The following is an 18,188-nucleotide window of genomic DNA, read 5'->3' on the forward strand; positions in this document are numbered from 1 at the left end:
ATTCGCTCATGTGCAGTTAGCTTATAGGCTTCCTCAATATGACGAAACAAATCTAATATTTACAACATGTCATGTTCAGAAAAAAAAAAAATTCTGAAATACTAACTCTACACATTGAGTGGAGGGGAATAACTGATCAACACTTGGAGATACTATCTATCTACAACAAAACAATAGCCTTTCCAGCACATCCAGAAAGTCAATAAAACTATTCTGTATCTATGCTCTTCAAACAGTGCTTACACCGGCCTCAATGTCTGCTAATTAAGACATTACTGCTCACAAACAGGGATTAAACCACTACTGCCATCCTCTGAATGAGAGGAGATGCTCCAGATCAAGCTAGGGTGTCAAAATATCTAGAAGTATAATTGCCAATGTGATCAAGGTAGAAAATAGTGTTCTAATAAATCAATCTCTTCAGATCCCTAAGTTAGAGACAGAATTTCAAACAATGCCTAATAGCTGCCTAATAATTTTCAACAAGTTTTGCAATATAGCAACTAGACTATTCTACTCTTTTCAAGACTTTTAGTGCACTGTCTTCCTAGAGGCTTTGCTTTGACACAAACTGGTCTGAAACCAAAAACTAGTCGGCTTCTCACAAAGATTTAGCTCATTATATCTAACACTGTATACTTTTTCTCAAAAATATGGAAGTAATCATGCCTTTTTAAGAGCTCCTGAAATAGGCATTAGGAGCTAAGAACACAATCAAAACACTGATGAAGGTGAAGAGCTCAAGGCCCACAGCTTACCTAAGGCTGCCAAACAGCAATTTCTAAAAAGACTATGACTCAGTTCGCTCTGTCAGCATTACCTCACACATAGTCTTGTCAAAATCATCTCAACTGGAAAAAATACAAACAATCAACTAGAAATATGTAGGATAATTTTTGACGCATGCAGTTTCAAGCACAGTTACATCAGCAGACCTGATGTAGCAACCGCTCTCACTGGAAGGTGAAGACAAGCACCTGAAGACTGGAGGGGATTTTTTTAAGTTCTAACTGGAACAGCAAATCTGATCATCCTTTAAATAATTTAAAAAAAAAAAAAAAAAAAAAAAAAAAAAAAGCCTGCAGGAAACCAAAATCCACAATCAAAGAAACACTGAAAGGCAACAAAGCACAGTTATTCATATTAAAGTAATGAGACAGAAATTGGGAAGTGTATGAGTAACCTTAAACAGGAATTGGAATCACTGGCAACTTATGTTTCAGCTGCATACTATCAATCTGTTGCAACTCAGAAAGCATCTCTTTGAGCTCAGAAATTAAATCCTTCCTGAATGCTTCTTCTGGAATGAATGTTTCCATGGTAATAGAACATATATACTCAAAAGAAAACCAGTTACTCCTTAAACATAACATCATTACTAAATTATACGTTATAACTTTATAGTCTTCTCTGCATTTTTATTCCATTAAAAACACTTAACATATATTTATGGTCTATAGTCACCTGGATGGAAATAGGAGGGTTCAGCTTTTTCAAATCCTATGCAAATGTGGCCATCTTGTGGTTAATACTGGTATTATTGATTTTTTTTTAATCCATACAAAACACAGATACAAATTAGTGACTAAAACATTTTTGTGTATTAATGACTGAAGTTGATAACCACCTATATTGGTCAAATACTCATGTTGTTTCACACTAGGACTCTATGCCAGCTTTTATGCAAATATTTCCCTATTACACTAATACTACAAAATAATTTTCTATGCAAGATGGAAATACATCATATGTTCTCAAGATACAGATAACTAATACTGATCCTAGTCTTGGATGAGAGGAACAATAGTAGCACGTAATTCCTATTGTTTCCTGAAGCATTTTTGAACCACAAATGACTACTTTTAACTGAGAGATTATATTAATAAGTCACTCCTGTCCCAACCGTATCCTTTACCTGCATAAAGCAAATACTCTTCTTTATAAACACATAGTTCTGTAACAAAATATTTGTATACATTGCAAGCTAAATAGCAGCACTTATGAAGTGGTCAGATTTGCTTTATATTACTCAAAAAAAAGGAAACACTACAGTTAAGAAAACAAAGATTCAGCATACTGTCTAACAGTCTGAGCTAAAAACTATAAATACAAGTCATTCTCAAAACACAGACTTTTTCTGTGCAATCATTACTTCTTTTCAAAACCTGGAGGATTATCATCCTCCAGCAAATGATTTGCAGGCATTTCTTTTGGTTTGGTTTGGGGTTTTTTAGAATAATTTTCTAAGATCTATGATCCAAATAAAGACAGTTGATTAAAGTAGGACCAAACTAAATTTTACTAGAACCCTGGCTCCTTAACAATACTGATAGAAGTGTGTAAATCCCTAGGATTTAACAAACACCATTTGTTAAACAAACATTTGTCTTTAACAAAGACCATTAGGGGACATAGTTTTCTTCTGTCCTGCCTGTTTCCTCCAGCTTCTCAAAATTCCTGCTGTTGTCAAAAGTCACCACCTCAGAGAAAAAAATACCCTTTTCCTCTGTATTTTCACTCTTTAACCATTAAAAATGGAAGGAGTCTGTAAGCACTGATCTCTCTCAACTCTCTGACAATCTGGGAAACAGAATTACCTTGAATCAAACAAATTTTCCAAAAGAAAGTTTGGATTGGACTGGATTCCTGCAGCATTCAACCCTATTATCCAGTCCTCCATCTCTATCAACTGTAAGACAATCCCATGTGGAAATTTATCAAGCTCCATTCACTAACAGTTCCTTTTTTTTTTTTTTTTTAATTTAGGATCCTACATATGTACTGTTCTGTACTGCCAGTAACTAAAATGAGAACCCTCAAAAGGACACACAGTACCACAAAGCAGAACATACACTCATGAGACAGCAGCAAGTTTAATAGGGATCCTTGAAAATTAAAGTAGAACTAGACTTTTCTCACCTTTTCCACCTTTTCATTTTCTGAGATGTTCAGTTTTACAAAATATAAATGTATTTGTGTGTATACAGGTGCAGAAGGTTTTTCCCACAAAAGGGTAGCTGTTATCTCACAGGTATTTCAAAGCACTAACCACCATAGTTTTCAAACACACATCCCTCATTTTTGTGCAGACGTTTTGTATTTTGTGGAAATGAATGGCACAATTGCACCTTCTCTACTTTGAGCTGAGACACATGAAAAACCAAAGCAGTGACTTGAGCAGCTAAATTAGAAGCAAACATTTTAGATTCTCATATATAATGTCCATCAAAGCTTTGATGAAATTAATGACACTTTTACCTTTAACTTACCACTTGAAATACATAATGACAACAGAAATTTTTAAAACATTCTCTCTAAAGGAAAAGGACAAGTTACTAGGTATATTCTCAAGTGATAAATGAAAACTGAACAACTACCTCTAAAGAAATCGTACCATAATGCAACAAAACTCTGAAAAAACAGTACTATTAAAGTCACTTTGAACCGAAATCATGTTTCAACAGCAAAACTAAATAAGGCAAACATTACTTCACATACAACCTTAATACTCTGCAGAGTTACACTTGACCGATTACATTTGGACCTTGTGAATATTACATGATCTGAAATGCAAAATTCAGTAATACTCCAATTAAGCAACTGAGAAACAAACAATGCAAAAACAGATGACATAAAAAGCAATCATTTTGCTTGTTTTCCATATTTCAAAAACAGGATTCTGAAGAGGAAGAGAAATATTAAAAACATAGACAGAAGAAACAGCTAAATCAAATTTTTAGGTGGTAAAAAATTATTTAAGCACTGAAGTATCTTTAACAGCAAGTTATCCAGAAACCTAAACAGATAAACAGTTTCATAAAATATCACCTTGATTTTTTAAGTAATACCTGCAAAAAACATAGCTCCAAATAGTAAGAAATAAAGTTAAAACTTTTCCCAGAAAGTTAGTTTAGTAAGAAATGTTGCATGCACAGACTGCTGCCTAGCTAAAAACTATGATCCTGCAATACACTATTTCTGCAGTGTGCTTTTCATATCTGATTATAATGTTCCCGTTGTTGTTCTTATAGAAGCCAGCATTTACAGCAGTCACCACTCCATTTAGACAATAGCATCAGCAGAAAAAACAAATCCAAACAGCTCTTAACAGCTTCTCTCATCAATCTTGTTTTCTTAAAACAAACCCGCCTTGATTTATCACTATTTGAATTTCAACAGTAATGAAGTATGTTTCGCCAGAACTTTCACATCAGTGATACAGACTGTCAATATTTGGAAGTTAGGGATAACAATTTGAATTGAGAACTACTACTAGGTTTAAAATTAAATTCCTTCATTTATCCACTCTCTTAACTGCATGTGAGGAAGAAAACAGGAAGGGTGTACTGAAGGAGCCAAATTTAATTTTTATCTAAACATACAACATATGTTAAAAATCTAGCACATCCAAGTTTCGAGTATAATACTATTCTGTAGCATATAAAGTATCATAACCATACAGCTGCTTTGCTTTATTCCTAACCTGCCTTGTTGCCCTCGCAAGAACAAAAGAGGGGAAAAAAGGAACTTCTGATGCCACATCAAGATCAAACAGGTTAAATGACTTCTGAGTGATAAAATAAGTTGCTGGGGTTGTTTGCATTTATTTAAGTATTTCAAAGTGGAGAAATAAAAAAAAAAGAGAGAGTCCCCTCTTTATGAAAACTAGTGGGAAAACTATTATGTTCCTAGATTTATCCTATAATATACTCAAATATTGGGTTCTTTTGTATGTGAAATAATGACAAAACGAGACTAATGCATCATAGAAAGCTGTCATCACACAGAAATCACAGAACACAGAAGTGAAGTAAAAAATATTGTCTACCTTTTCCACCTTTCCACCATTGATGTCACTGGGGAGGAATTTCTTGCCAATCGTTCTTAAATCTGTCTGAAATTAATACAGAAGACAAGAGAATATTAACCTAAAATATCTTGTTTCCAAAAAAAGTTTTCATCATAAAATAGGAAAACGAAGGGTATTTCTTCCATAATGCCAACTATTTATAAACTATAAAAAAAAAAATCCCTCTAACTGCATATGAAAAAATTCAACTAAAAGAGTTTACAAAAGATATTCTTTTGCTTTTTAAATGATATTCTTGTTTTAAGCACATTTTCAAAGATAATTAAAATGCTCTTAATAGATGAAACAAAATGACTAAGTAAGGTTGAATTATTAGACTTAACTGAGGTTTAATAGAGGTAAACTTCTTTCTTCACTCTCCATCTGGCACTTACAGAAAAGCATTTCAAATTTGCGTGGTTTTACATGCAGAAATCCTTCATAAGAGTTTGGGATGATTTTTGCAATTATACCTGGAGTAAAAGCTTACCTCGTATTTCCATTAAATGCTTTTTAACTTAAATGTCTGATTACTTCTTTTGGAAGTGAGGTAGACAGCTGCATGACATTATTCAGCAACTGTGCAACATGGCCACTGACAACATTAAACTGAAGAATTCATATGATCAAAGGAACAAGTCTCCACAAAAGCACTTTCCTTTACCTAACACTGTTTGTACAAGAATTATCAATCAGGGTGATGTGTGACAAAGGGAGGCACCGGATGGCTAAAAGGTGCAGCATATGAAAACAGCAAATGGTATAAAAACTAATTAAACTTTACACATTAGTTTTTTTAGTGCATTTACATCTGTTAAGAAAAAAAATAAAGCATAGCAGTGCAGCCTAAACACCCATGTCTTGTAAACTCCGTTGTTTGAAATAAGCCTGTTGTTTTAAATAGAACATGCTGATGCAGATTACTGTACTGAAGCTGAAAACCCTTCTTATTTATTATGATCTTCCAAAAGAAGATGAGCTAGATGTAATTACTACTAGAACTTGTACACTAACTTGCCATGAATATATGCCAATGGACTATTGTTCTGACATCCTAATCTAGAACTGAGCAGCACTACATTTTAGTATCTAAAACACTAAACAAGTGGTTTAGTTTGTTTTTCAGCAAGAAACATTGGTACCCTACAAATGGAAAACTAATTGTAGGGATGTTCTTTTAGGGTATTTACTCTGAGTATCTATAGAGTGGATAAATGCTCAACCCACTTTCTGTTGCACAAGATAGCCATAGATAGTGATAAGAAAGCACATTCCGTTTTCAATCTGAGCCCACCTGAGGGAACTGATCTGTCATCTGTCAGTTATTTATCTCTGACTAGCACACAGGTTCCTATAAACTGTTCCCACATGTTCCATACCCATGTAATTAACAAGTCTCCAGCAAGATGCTTTGCAATCACAGCAGCAGGAAGAGGACACAACTTTTACAAACTCTTTGCACGATGTTATACAAAATAAAAACATTTGAAGGACTGAAGGTACATTTATGTCTATTTCATACTTATTTAAGCAATTCACAGAAAAAAAAGGGTCAGTTGACTTCTTGGTTTCTTCTGCCTGAAATGTATCTCTAGCAGTCAAGGAAAGAATTTGTGAATTTGTAAGAAGTGAAATCTAAATTCACTGTTATCCTGTTGTTCAAGCCACAATGCTATTCCCTACTTACCCAACAGGCAACTTAACCTTTGAGGCATCAAAACAACTGATTTAATGATAAAAATATTGATAAGCAATTAAAACTGGGTTTGGGGTGCTTGCATAACATCTCTGATTTATTTTATTTTTATTATGTATCAAAGAAACTGGAAATACAACACATACATGCTCAAATGATCATGTTAGTGCTTGTTCCAGCATATAATTACATGCGGGTAATACCCAGCAACTTGGAAATATTTTATTTGCCTTTTTATAAACCAGTAATGCACTCTCAGATATATATATAGGCATGCTACTACAGTCCAGAAACCAAATGCTTACCCTCTGCATGTTTTGTATTACATTATTTGCATTTTTGCATTATAATTTTGCTTTACTTCTTTTCAAATTCATTACATGAATTGGTGCATGCATACGTGAGTGATTGAACACGTGCTTCAAAGAATAAATGAAAGGAACAGAGGGGATACTCTTTTCAGAGTATCACCTTAAACCAACAGTGGTTGAATCTTGAAGATGGACAAAATAATCCCTAACAATTCTCATTCACAATTTCATTAAGAAAGACTACTTTTCTCTTAAGCGCTCTACTACATTGTTTTTCCCCTTGGAACTACATATAGTTATTACAAACGACAAAGTTTACATAAATCCATATACAGCACATACAAGCTTTAAAACTTGTGAGTATGGATGACTGAGAGGTTTTAAACAAAGAAAATGTAAAATTCTCAAACTCTCCCTCATGATTTTGATAGAATAAATTAAAAATAAGTAAATACATGGATTAAGTAGCTGCCCTCTTTTCAATGTTATTGAAAGGGAGCAGACTTACTAATGTTTACCAACAATGAATGTACTAGAATTCTGAAAAACACGAATTCACATGCACACTTTTCTGGAGTCCTTAAAAGTATTAAGGTTTATTGCTTCCAAGTTGTTTCTCTATCTTGTATATTTTTGTATTTATTTGTCCGCAGGAATAATGACTACTAATCCAGATTTCTACAGTAAAAAAAAAAAACCAAAACAACAACTGTTTGTAGTTACGTAAATATGTACATGTCACAGGAAAATTCACCATTAGTTTGAATATGCTTGAAGGAATATCATGTCCAGAAGTCAAACTAAGTAAGGGTGTTTTATTCATCCCAACAAACTAATATTTTGTACTACAATTTCACACTTATGTCAATACACAGCACTCCTGATTTTATTACTGCTTATAGTTTGACTTTAGATTTACATTTCATAATCATAAAAATATTTTCCTACTAAAAATTATGTTCATTTTTCTCCTCTAGGTTCCACAGTTTGGAATAGGTGTTATTTCCAAATATAATTCACAACTCATACACGCAAGGAGAGAGAAGGTACTCTATCCTTTACGTGAATCACACAGACAACGGTACACTTCATTAGCCACACAAACCTAACACTTGAGCCATTAGATACATCATTTTTAGCATGATTTGTCAGCAAAAAGTTTTCACGATCATAACTTACATTAAGGGCAACTAGGATAATGTCATTTGTATTAACTTTTTCAGAGGAACTTATGCAAGCTTCAATTCCTTCATCTGAAAGATACCTGTTAAAGAAAAAACAATATTAGAATATCACATGATGTATCTATTAGGCAAACATTTTTTTCTGTATATAAGATTATTCTCTTTAGTTTGTATCTTTTGTGCTGGTGAAGCATAATTTTCTAAGTATTTTTAAATCTACTTCATGTAATCAGTTTCCTTACACTGAAGTAAGAGACTTCTTCCATAATTTCTAAACAAACAAACAAAAAGCTTTACTTACAAAGTAAGAACAGCCATCATCCCGTTTATGTCAAACATGGTAACACTATGCTCCTCACACCCGCCCCCCCCCAAATTATAGGAACCTGGTTTCAAGATCAACCATTCGGGCTTTAGTTGATGTAAGTGGCATACTTTCACTCACACACTTGCAAGGAAGAAGCAAAACAAAACAAACCATCCCACACACAGCACAAACCACAACCACAGCTGTTTCTAAAGAGCAAGATTGTACAGTTAAGCCCTCAAGGGCTGGGGCACACAACACTGCCATCCTGTAAAATGTATTCTTGCTTGCCTGGGCTACAAAGAAACTGATAAAAATGGAAGCGCATTACAGTGAATTGGTAGTCAAATATGGTGAAAAAGTTTAAATAAGAATAGAAAATCTCCTCCACAATCACATTTGGACACAGCATTTGTGACCCTCATGCTGGTAGTCTAGGATCAGTATCTTCCTGCAAAAATTCTGTGAGCATACAATAAATTTGCTCATCTGAAAACTAAGGAAGTTCTAAATGGATTCAGCTAATCAATTCAAAAGGGCTGACCTATTCTAACCTTGAAAAACACTTAAAAAAAAAAAAAAGAAAGATATTTTTAACTTGAGTGGTCAGAATTTGTGACATTTGTTATTCATTTTGCCTAATATTTCCTATTCAAAGCCACAGAGCTCATTTTTACGTAGCTGGCAATCTGCTTTCTCTGCACAGCTCTTCATTTTATTTAAATACATCACAGCAATCGTTAAATAATTGATATTTGCTAGATAGTCTGAAACACAGTACTTGCCCAAATAACTTTTAAATAGCTACATACCAAGAAATCACTATTCCCCAAAGAATGAAAGAATGATTTAAGAAATAAAGCTTAATATACATTAAGAAATATTAAAAATAAATATTCCTGAGTGCTTCAAGAAATACTTCTTTTTAAAGAAGATAATATCCACAGTGTAACATATAAACAAGGCAAAACATTTGAAGGAAAGTATTCTTAACAGGCCTTTTTGACTCTAGCCCAGGTAACACTAACATCACCCTTTCCAGCCCTGCCAGTGTTCCCAGACTAATTAATGATCCCAGTTGTGCTCTAACCCAGACACTTGGTGGGATCTAACTATTCAAGTTGGACACTGACATCTAGCCAACCCTGAGAGACCAGACAGCCATCACCCAAAAAAAAAAAAAAAAAAAAAAAAAAAAAAGAAACAAAACCAAAACAGCCCAAACCCAGATGCACTGAATGGGAAAAAAATGCATATATAAAAACATAAGGAACGATCTTATTTTTTATATAAAAGGCAGATGCTTGAGAAGAATAAGGTGGCGAGTTTTGGTGGCCTGCATGGGAATGCAGGATTTCCCAGCTAAGTGACTCTGACCTCAAGTACTATGACCTGTGAAGATTCAGGTAAGTACTGTGAATTAGCAGATCTCATTAGGTGGAGACAGAAAGTAAAGTAAAACAGCATTTCCACTCTGTGCCAGAGGAAACTAGAACAGATACATCCTACAGGCACTATCTTACTCTCAAGGCTTCAACTGGGGTTTAATTACACCAACAGACTTCCTAGAAAGAGCAGTATCAGAAACTCTACAAGTTTACCTTCTGTCATCTTCAGCATAAAAATGAACACAAGTTCAACACCAGGAGTTAGAGGGAGTGCAAAATTCATAAGCTGAGTTTTAGACTGTCGGGCAAGTCGTGGAAAGATTCCGCATCTTCTGCTCCTAATGTAAATGAAGTCATTCTTCAATTCTACTGAAGCTAGCAGGACTCCAGTTCTCTTACAGAGTTACTCAGCCTAGTATTTAGATGTAAGCACTACCATTTTCCAGCAAGGAAAAAAAAAAATGTTTTTAGAGCATGAATAAACAAGAACCTGACCTAGAATTAAATTTTCCCTATGTAGGACAAGATTAATTCTGCTATCACAAAATTCACTGCCGAGTCATGTTTTACTTTCTCACTTCAAAGTGAAGACTGAATCACAGCTGACAAAATCCCACTCTTCTTTAGTCAAAATTTTGAGTTTATAAATTTTTATATATAAATTTTCAGTTTACTTTGTCTCATTACTTTGGAGCTTTTTTGAGACAGAAAGATAAAGAGAAACCCACTGGAAAAGACTATTCATTTTTTACTTGTGCTAGTTTAAGCAACAGCACTTAGCAGAAACATTGCCCACCTGACTGAAATCTCTGCCAACGTTAGTTTGATTTAAACAAACACTAAAGCTTTTCAGCAAAAGACTGATTAAAATGGTTATTAAAATAGTCTTCAAAAAAGCAAAGGCTGTCAACATTTAAGGGGGGGGGGGATATTTTATAGTTTGGGGTTGGTTGGTTTGGTTTTTCTAGATATTTATTACATGAAAGCATAAATTACTTCAATGCATAAGATCAGGATCAAAATTACTTTCAAGATAAAAGATCAAATCAACAACTGTATCAGCAAAACTATGCTGAAGAACTTCAACAGAGAAAAAAACCAAAATTAGCAGAGCTTTCCAGTAATGTGTCAGGTGTTGCTTCTGTGCAACAGGACATAAAAGTGCAGATTTCATCAGGAACAGTCAGGAATTGGTCAGGGAACAAACCACAACCAGGACACAACATACACCAGAATTAGCCAAAGCACAGATTTCTCCTTCTTTAATAGAAGCCTGGAACTAGTGTATATCAAGTCAGTCTCTTCCATTTTGCCCTAATAACTCTCATACAGACTACTTTATACAGCAACGAATACTCCAAATACATGTTTAGATTTTCTTTACAACCTTACAGAAAGTTCTTATTTAAAATAAATTACTTTCTCTTCATTGTCTGTACAGTCTCCTATAAAAACTACCTAAGTTTTAGTTTTGAATATTTCCTGCTACAGGCCCACAAATTATTTAAGAAAAAAAACCAAACAACCAGTATTTTTAGGAAATTTTTGTTGTTTAAAATAAATATATTTATACAGAAGAACATACAGCTACCTCTCTCAAGTATGAAATGCGAGTTACAACAGGCAAAATTAACTCTTCAGCTGGCATAATCCTTCCCCCAACAACATACAGATTATTCAGGCTAAAATTCTTTTTCCAGGCTCTGAAAGAAACAGAGTCCCCTTTTCTATCTGCTCTTAATAAGGGCATGCCATATGCTGAAGGTAGGACCTTTACAGCATAAAGCCACTCAATCTTTTTGTTCTCTGTATGAGATGAAGGAGAAAAAAATCTGACCCTGAATAGAATCAAAGACAGCAAAAAACTCCTCTGGAGTCAAAGAGAACAGCCCTGCAGCTCTGTGTCTCTATTACATTTGAGTGTGTCACAACATCTACATAACCCGTTGTGCTGGTTTTGGCTGGGATAGAGTTAATTTTCTTCATAGTAGCTGGTATGGGGCTGTGTTTTGGATTTGTGCTGAAAACAGTGTTGATAACACAGGGGTGTTTTCGTTACTGCTGGGCAGTGCTTACCCAGAGCCAAGGGCTTTGCTGCTTCTCCCCCCACCCCACCAGCGAGCAGGCTGGGGGGGCACAAGGAGTTGGGAGGGGACACAGCCGGGACAGCTGACCCCAACTGACCCACGGGATATCCCACACCATACGACGTCATGCTGAGCATGTAAAGCTGGGGGAAGAAGAAGGAAGGGTGGACGTTTGGAGTGATGGCGTTTGTCTTCCCAAGTCACCGTTAGGCGTGATGGAGCCCTGCTTTCCTGGAGATGGCTGAACGTCTGCCTGCCCATGGGAAGTGGGGAATGAATTCCTGGTTTTGCTTTGCTTGCGTGCGTGGCTTTTGCTTTACCTATTAAACTGTCTTTATCTCAACCCACGAGTTTTCTCACTTTTACCCTTTTAATTCTCTCCCCCATCCCACCACAGGGGAGTGAATGAGCAGCTGTGTGGGGCTGAGCTGCTGGCTGGGATTAAACCACAACACCCGTTCTGCCCATTTTGCAAAATATCACGACCTATCACAACCTTAGGTAATGAAAGGTGAACCGCAATGAGATCCTGTTACATTAATCCAACACATTTCCTATTGCCAAGGGGTAGGAAGCAATTCTAAACCACCCATGAACCAGACCACAGTGCTGGAAGCAGGTCGCGAGCTCCCAATCCCCAAGAGGTACCTGGCAGTGCTGTACAAGCAGTGTCCTCGTCAATTCTTGCTCTCCCTACCTCCATCCCAAGCTGTCCTCACCTTTTCTTTAAAAGGCAAAGGGGCACAGAGAATAATCTGGCACAGAAATGCTGCTGCCACAATCAACAAAATTTCCCTTGTCTTTGCCATAAACAAACATTTCAGAATCACGCACTTTTGCTTAAGGTGAAGGGGTGAATAAATAAATGGTAAAATAAACGGGTGAGAAGCATGGAGCGAGAAGCAGCCAAGCTCCACAAACTTCTCTAAGAAGTCAAAGGCTAGCCAGTAGCTGACCACTGGCATCTTACACTGCCAGCAACAAGACAAATTATTTCCTTAACACACAATGCAGATAATACTACCCTGGAAGATGAGCCTGAAAGACTTAAAAGGAGGCAACTATATTCCAACTGGCAGCTTAATTTTTGGCTTTATCCACCAAAGTCTTAAGCATCCTAAAGAGATATTTATATTTTTGAGGAAATAAAAAAAAAAACCACCCCACCACAAAAAAAACCCAGCACACACACAAAAAAACACACTGAACTTTCTTCTATGAGGAGTAGTAACTAGAGTAACGTACATTGCAAGCACCTTTGGTTTCCAAAAAAAAAGTATTCACTAGACTTCTTTCTTGCAGATGTTTTAAAACAATCTCAAAAGTTCTAAACTGAAGTAATGCAGACAATTCAATTGATTTCAAAGGAATTATAGCAAGTAATGCTGCATGCGTCACATAGGGATTTTGTGGCCTTGGAACATTAATACAAATTAAAAAAAAAAAAGGAAATAAAACCAGTTTACAACCAAATGGGCACAAAGCTGCTGCAAATGGTTGAGATGGTTATTTGTGGAGCATTCTCTTGAGAAAGGAGACCAGAGGCAAGAGAAAAATAAATGCTTCTACTGCAATTCTTCCACATTATGCTTGCTGAAACCTATGGGATCTCTCACCTATTCCTTCCCCTGCCTCCCAGCTCCGCTCATCTGAGACATGTAGCAGTGCAATCCTCTTAGCAACAGCTTTTGTCAGAACATCTCCTAGAAAGCACCTAGATTCTTACCTTATCTTCAAATGAAACATTAAAACAAAGTCATTAGTAATGAATCAGCTTTTTCTACGTGAACCATTTACATATAAATTCAAATCTACAATTTCTCTGTCAAAATGTTCTCCAATAAGCTTCTATGAAAACCAGATTTCAGTAATTATTCCTTTGTAATACACAGAAAAACATATTACATCAGTGACAAGCAGAGCTGTTTTCCCACTGCTCCTTCGTATCAAGTATGACATCAATTTAATTACCCACTTTTGCACATTATAGGTGTGCACATTCTCCTTTTCAGTATTTCCCATTGCTAAGGGCTATAACTCTATAGTACCAATCTCACCTGCACCTCTACTTATCTCATTTTATCTTCCACTTTACTTCATCAAGAACAGATTACACCTGACGTGGCCTAAATAGACAGATTTCTGTACTGCTACACTATTGCCACCTATGTCTGAAACACTGAAGAAATCAGCCGCATCAAAGGAAGATGCATTTTTGCTTGTCTGTTCTATACTGCTGGATCAAATAGTTGATCTGCAGACAAACATGCACGTGTACACACACACACACTTTAAAAGGTTTAAAATAAGAGCTTTATTCTAGAATTAAACCCACCAGGTAAACAACTTTCCTAATAATATTTATTTTTCACAAGCAGCATTCTTGAAAAGCATGTTTTCTCTATTTGTAATTAACAGTTCATGCGCAAACACAAATCTTCAATCTTCCATCCTCTCTCTGTCCCGTATTTCTAGAAATCCTCTGTAATCTTTTCCTATCAACTCTACAATTAACATTTTATTAAGGACAAGCTTTCTTTAAGGGAAAAAGTAAATAAGGGAAATTAATGTTAATAAACATGCTCTATAAAATTTACATATTTCAGATTCACAACTCTTCACAGAATCACTGTGATATTAGCAGAAAACACAAAAGGCACCAACAGTACTTCTTGTAATTCAGTGCCAGCCACATGAAACAATGTTGAAGTTTTACAGTAAATTTTATATAGCTATTTTCAATGTGTGTATGCAGAAATCAGAATGTTCCTTCTATTACTTTGCTAAGAAAACAGATTTATACAATCATGTCATACAAAAGATAAGGTTTTAAGGGGGGGAGGGAGAATCTGCAGACAGCTTTCAAATTTCTTATAGTTGGTAACACCACAAAAGAAGAGAGAACAATTTTAACAATAAAGCAAAGTGAAACGTCAAAGAACGCACTAGTATGAGACCACCACTGGGTGCCAGTATTGTTCCATAACAGAAGAACAGTATCTCCTCTATTAGCTATTTTAAAAACTTGGGAGTTCTCCTAATAGGGTTTCAAAATGTTCTGCTGAATTTCAGTTGTATAAAGGAATTATACTGCAATGTTACAAATTTTATTGAGGGGCTATCACTAGAGCTGTTTAAAAAAAAACCCAAAAACTAAACAACACATTTTAAAACTTTATGCTAAATATGAAAATCAGATTTCAAAGAAGGTTTCTTCATACCCTATAACCTGCATAACAATACTGGGAAGGCAACTGACACTGTTCTTCCCCTCAGCTTCTGAGCTTTTTATTTAAAGAATAATGTAGCATTATACAAACTACCAGACAAAATAAAATAGAACTTAAGGGTAAAAAGAACAGAGAAAATTTTAGAAAGATTCAAAAGCCCTGCCAAAATTAGGGTCAACTGTTCCTTTATCCACAAGGCAAACGTCTGTAAGGAATGACAAATGTAGATTCAGTGGCATTCTTGGCAGTTCTACTATTAATATTCTCACACCCAGACAAGTGACATTTTTCCTAACGTCTAATCTCGCTGCACTGCCTTCTGTTGCCTCTTGTTTTCTGCACACCTATGGAGAAGAGACCGTGCCTTTCCTTTTTGCAATCACATTTAAAGACTTACTTCCTACATCTTGTACATCTTGCTCTGTATCTTGTACATCCGGTATATCTTCCTCTATATCTTGTACTTATACTGATGATTATTGCTATCCAAGTGTATTTTTGTTCTCCTATCACTTCTCCAATTTGTTAACATTACTTTGAACTCCAACCCTGAGCACCCACAGCTTCACATTCCTAAGGAGCTTTATCTCGTGTTTAAGCTTAGTACTTCATGCTCCATCGTCCAGCTGTTTAATGACAGTATCAAATAAAACTTGACCTAGAAGATACCTTCATGCAGCCTCAGATTTTGACAGTGAACCATCTGTAGCCATCCTTTCTACTACGGTCAAACCAGTTTTATAATTGCCTTACAGGAACTTAATCTATACTGTTTCCCTATTTCAGTCCTTAAAGATGCAAAACCAAAACATTAAAAATAACAGTGTACTGTATTATATCACTATTCAAAACTCACTAAGTTTTAAGTGGAATTATGCTAGCAAAAACCTATTTGCACCATCCAGAAAGCACACTGAGAATTACAAAATTTTGGTTGCAACTAGGAAGCATTTAGATGAACAGACACCAAGGTACTTAAGTCTATCTTTAAATATTACTGGCATTCCTAAAACTGGTGCACAGCATCTACAGCACCTCAGTTGCCCAGGCAGTTAAACTTGCATCCCAGCTACATAACTTATCACTCCTGAGAACACATCGCTTCCTTAAGTGCAGTCTCCAATCCAGGTCAAACTGAAACCCAGAAAGGAATTAATAAAATATGCATTCCCAAACTCAAGTTCTCACACGTTTATCTGACAAAATTTAAAGCCTAAACCTCTCTCAGATGTCTGTGACACTTGAGTTTCAATAAAAACACCAGCTGAGAAAGACAATGTATTTTTACAACAACAAAAAAGGGTGGTTTTTTCTTACATTACATAGTAGATGCAGAATGTCTGCCATTACTGCCCCCTGCCCACCCACCCCCCTTTTTTAAAGGTGGGGAAGCAAACACAAGTTAATTATCTAGCAGTAAAATCTATTTTGTCAGCGAAATCATGACCTAAGGAAAGCACAGCAAATGCTCAGAGCCAAGGGAAAAAAAAAAAAGACAAAAAAAAAAAAAGTACAGTGCTTTAAACAAAACCAATGCATTAACTTCTTCATAGGTTACTTCTACCTGAAACTTTCAGTAGGAATGGGATAAAGACCAATAATTTAGGAGCATTACAGTCCTAAACATATGTAATACCGTACACTACAAGAATTCCTTCATTGCGTAAGCAACACCAGTCCGGCATCTGACGGCGAGGCCCAATGGAAGCACCCACAGTGCTGCTCCTTCGGGAACCTCCTGCTCCCCACCCAGCCTACCTGATCCCACTGCAGAGCCAGTTCCTTCTCCTCCTACCAACGCCAGAGAGGCAAAGGGTCTGGACATAACTGCTCTCCCTAACAAGCAGCGTTTTTCCTCTCTCCTACAACAATACGGGAGATGAGAGCTGCTTTATACTTGGGTCACTAGGTCCTGAGATGGGATTTGGTGCTAAGGAGGTTTCTGCCAGGGGTCACCAAAGGCAGAGGGCACCCCAGCACTCCCTGCAATACTTCAAGTGCTTCAAAGTCTGTATTTGTGTCATGATGTTCTAGTCACCTTTACTAACCCAGCTTCTCATCCAATTCCAAAAGACAAGGACTATTTTTATACAAAAGCTTGAGTAATCAGTGATAGTTTTAGAATTATTCTTTAGTATGTTTGATATGCAAACAGAAGTATAAGTCTATTATTAGGTTAGCCTGACAGTCCATCATTCTCCCTCACACCTCCCTAGACCCACACACCACTCCTCTCTTCTTAATCACTGGCACATGTTTGGTGGTTTTTTCCCCTCTAGCCTCCCTGAAATGACTCTGTTCCAAAAATTAAGTATCAAAAGCAAGTTTTCAGCATAGTCTTCATCAAGGTCTTACACAGAGAACATACATTTTAAGACATTTTAACACTTGTGTTAGTGAGGTGTTTATAGTAGTACCTCCCATAGTGTGATACGTAGTCTGACATGCTTTTTGCAAGTCTGTTTTCTTCTGTAAAATTCCTACTGCTGAGAATGCAATTTTATTTTTTTAAAACACAAAAACATTTAAAATTATGAGACTAGCAGCACATCTTTCACAAGCATTTCACAACAGAAAAATTAAGAAAAGCTTTGTCCTTAAACCAAACATAAAACTTGTAACACTTCTACAGCCACATTACCCATCTCCAATCATGCAACCATCAAAAACCTCAGACTCTGTGTGCTCTTTCCTACACGTAATATATTTTGCTCACCAAATGCTTTGTCTAAACTATGTAAGCAAAACTAAAAACCAGATTCAACTTTCCTTTATAATCTCAGTTCCCAATAGAATAACATAAAATAATCACTTGTAAAGCCCTGAACGAGAGTCAGAAATCCTAGAAATTAAGAGAATGTCTCATCACACAGTTGCTACAAGAGGCTGGTTTCAGGACACCCACCATTCTTCTCCAAGCAAGTGACTGGGAAAGGGAGAAATGCATGTGGAGAAGCCTCACTTGAATAGACAAGAAACTAAGCAGGGTACTCTCTGAAAGGGCTGCACAGCTGTTGAATTTACTTCCTTATGCTTTCAAAAAGCTCAAATTAGATGGCCTTCACCGAATGCTGCAATGCTCATCTCTTTTCCCTGTCATCTGTAAACAGAGCAAGAAATCACTGACAGACAGGAT

The 18,188-nt window shown here is 36.1% G+C and overlaps 1 protein-coding gene across 3 annotated transcripts in view; it reads right to left on the minus strand.

The window, feature by feature from the left end:
- TDRD3 (tudor domain containing 3) overlaps positions 1–18,188 on the minus strand; it is a 110,767-nt gene that overhangs the window by 59,042 nt on the left and 33,537 nt on the right. For 2 of the 3 annotated variants that reach the window (XM_030036464.2, XM_041128676.1), the window contains exons 2-3: positions 8,036–8,120; positions 4,829–4,894 (exon numbers count right to left, since the gene is read on the minus strand). In XM_030036464.2, coding sequence (XP_029892324.1) covers positions 4,829–4,894; positions 8,036–8,120 — 151 coding nt within the window. Of the gene's footprint in view, positions 1–4,828; positions 4,895–8,035; positions 8,121–18,188 lie in introns of those variants that run through there. The other variant, XM_030036465.2, reaches the window with a different exon arrangement.

The sequence above is a fragment of the Aquila chrysaetos genome, chromosome 14 (genome assembly GCF_900496995.4).
Source record: "Aquila chrysaetos chrysaetos chromosome 14, bAquChr1.4, whole genome shotgun sequence".
NCBI classification, from domain to species: domain Eukaryota; kingdom Metazoa; phylum Chordata; class Aves; order Accipitriformes; family Accipitridae; genus Aquila; species Aquila chrysaetos.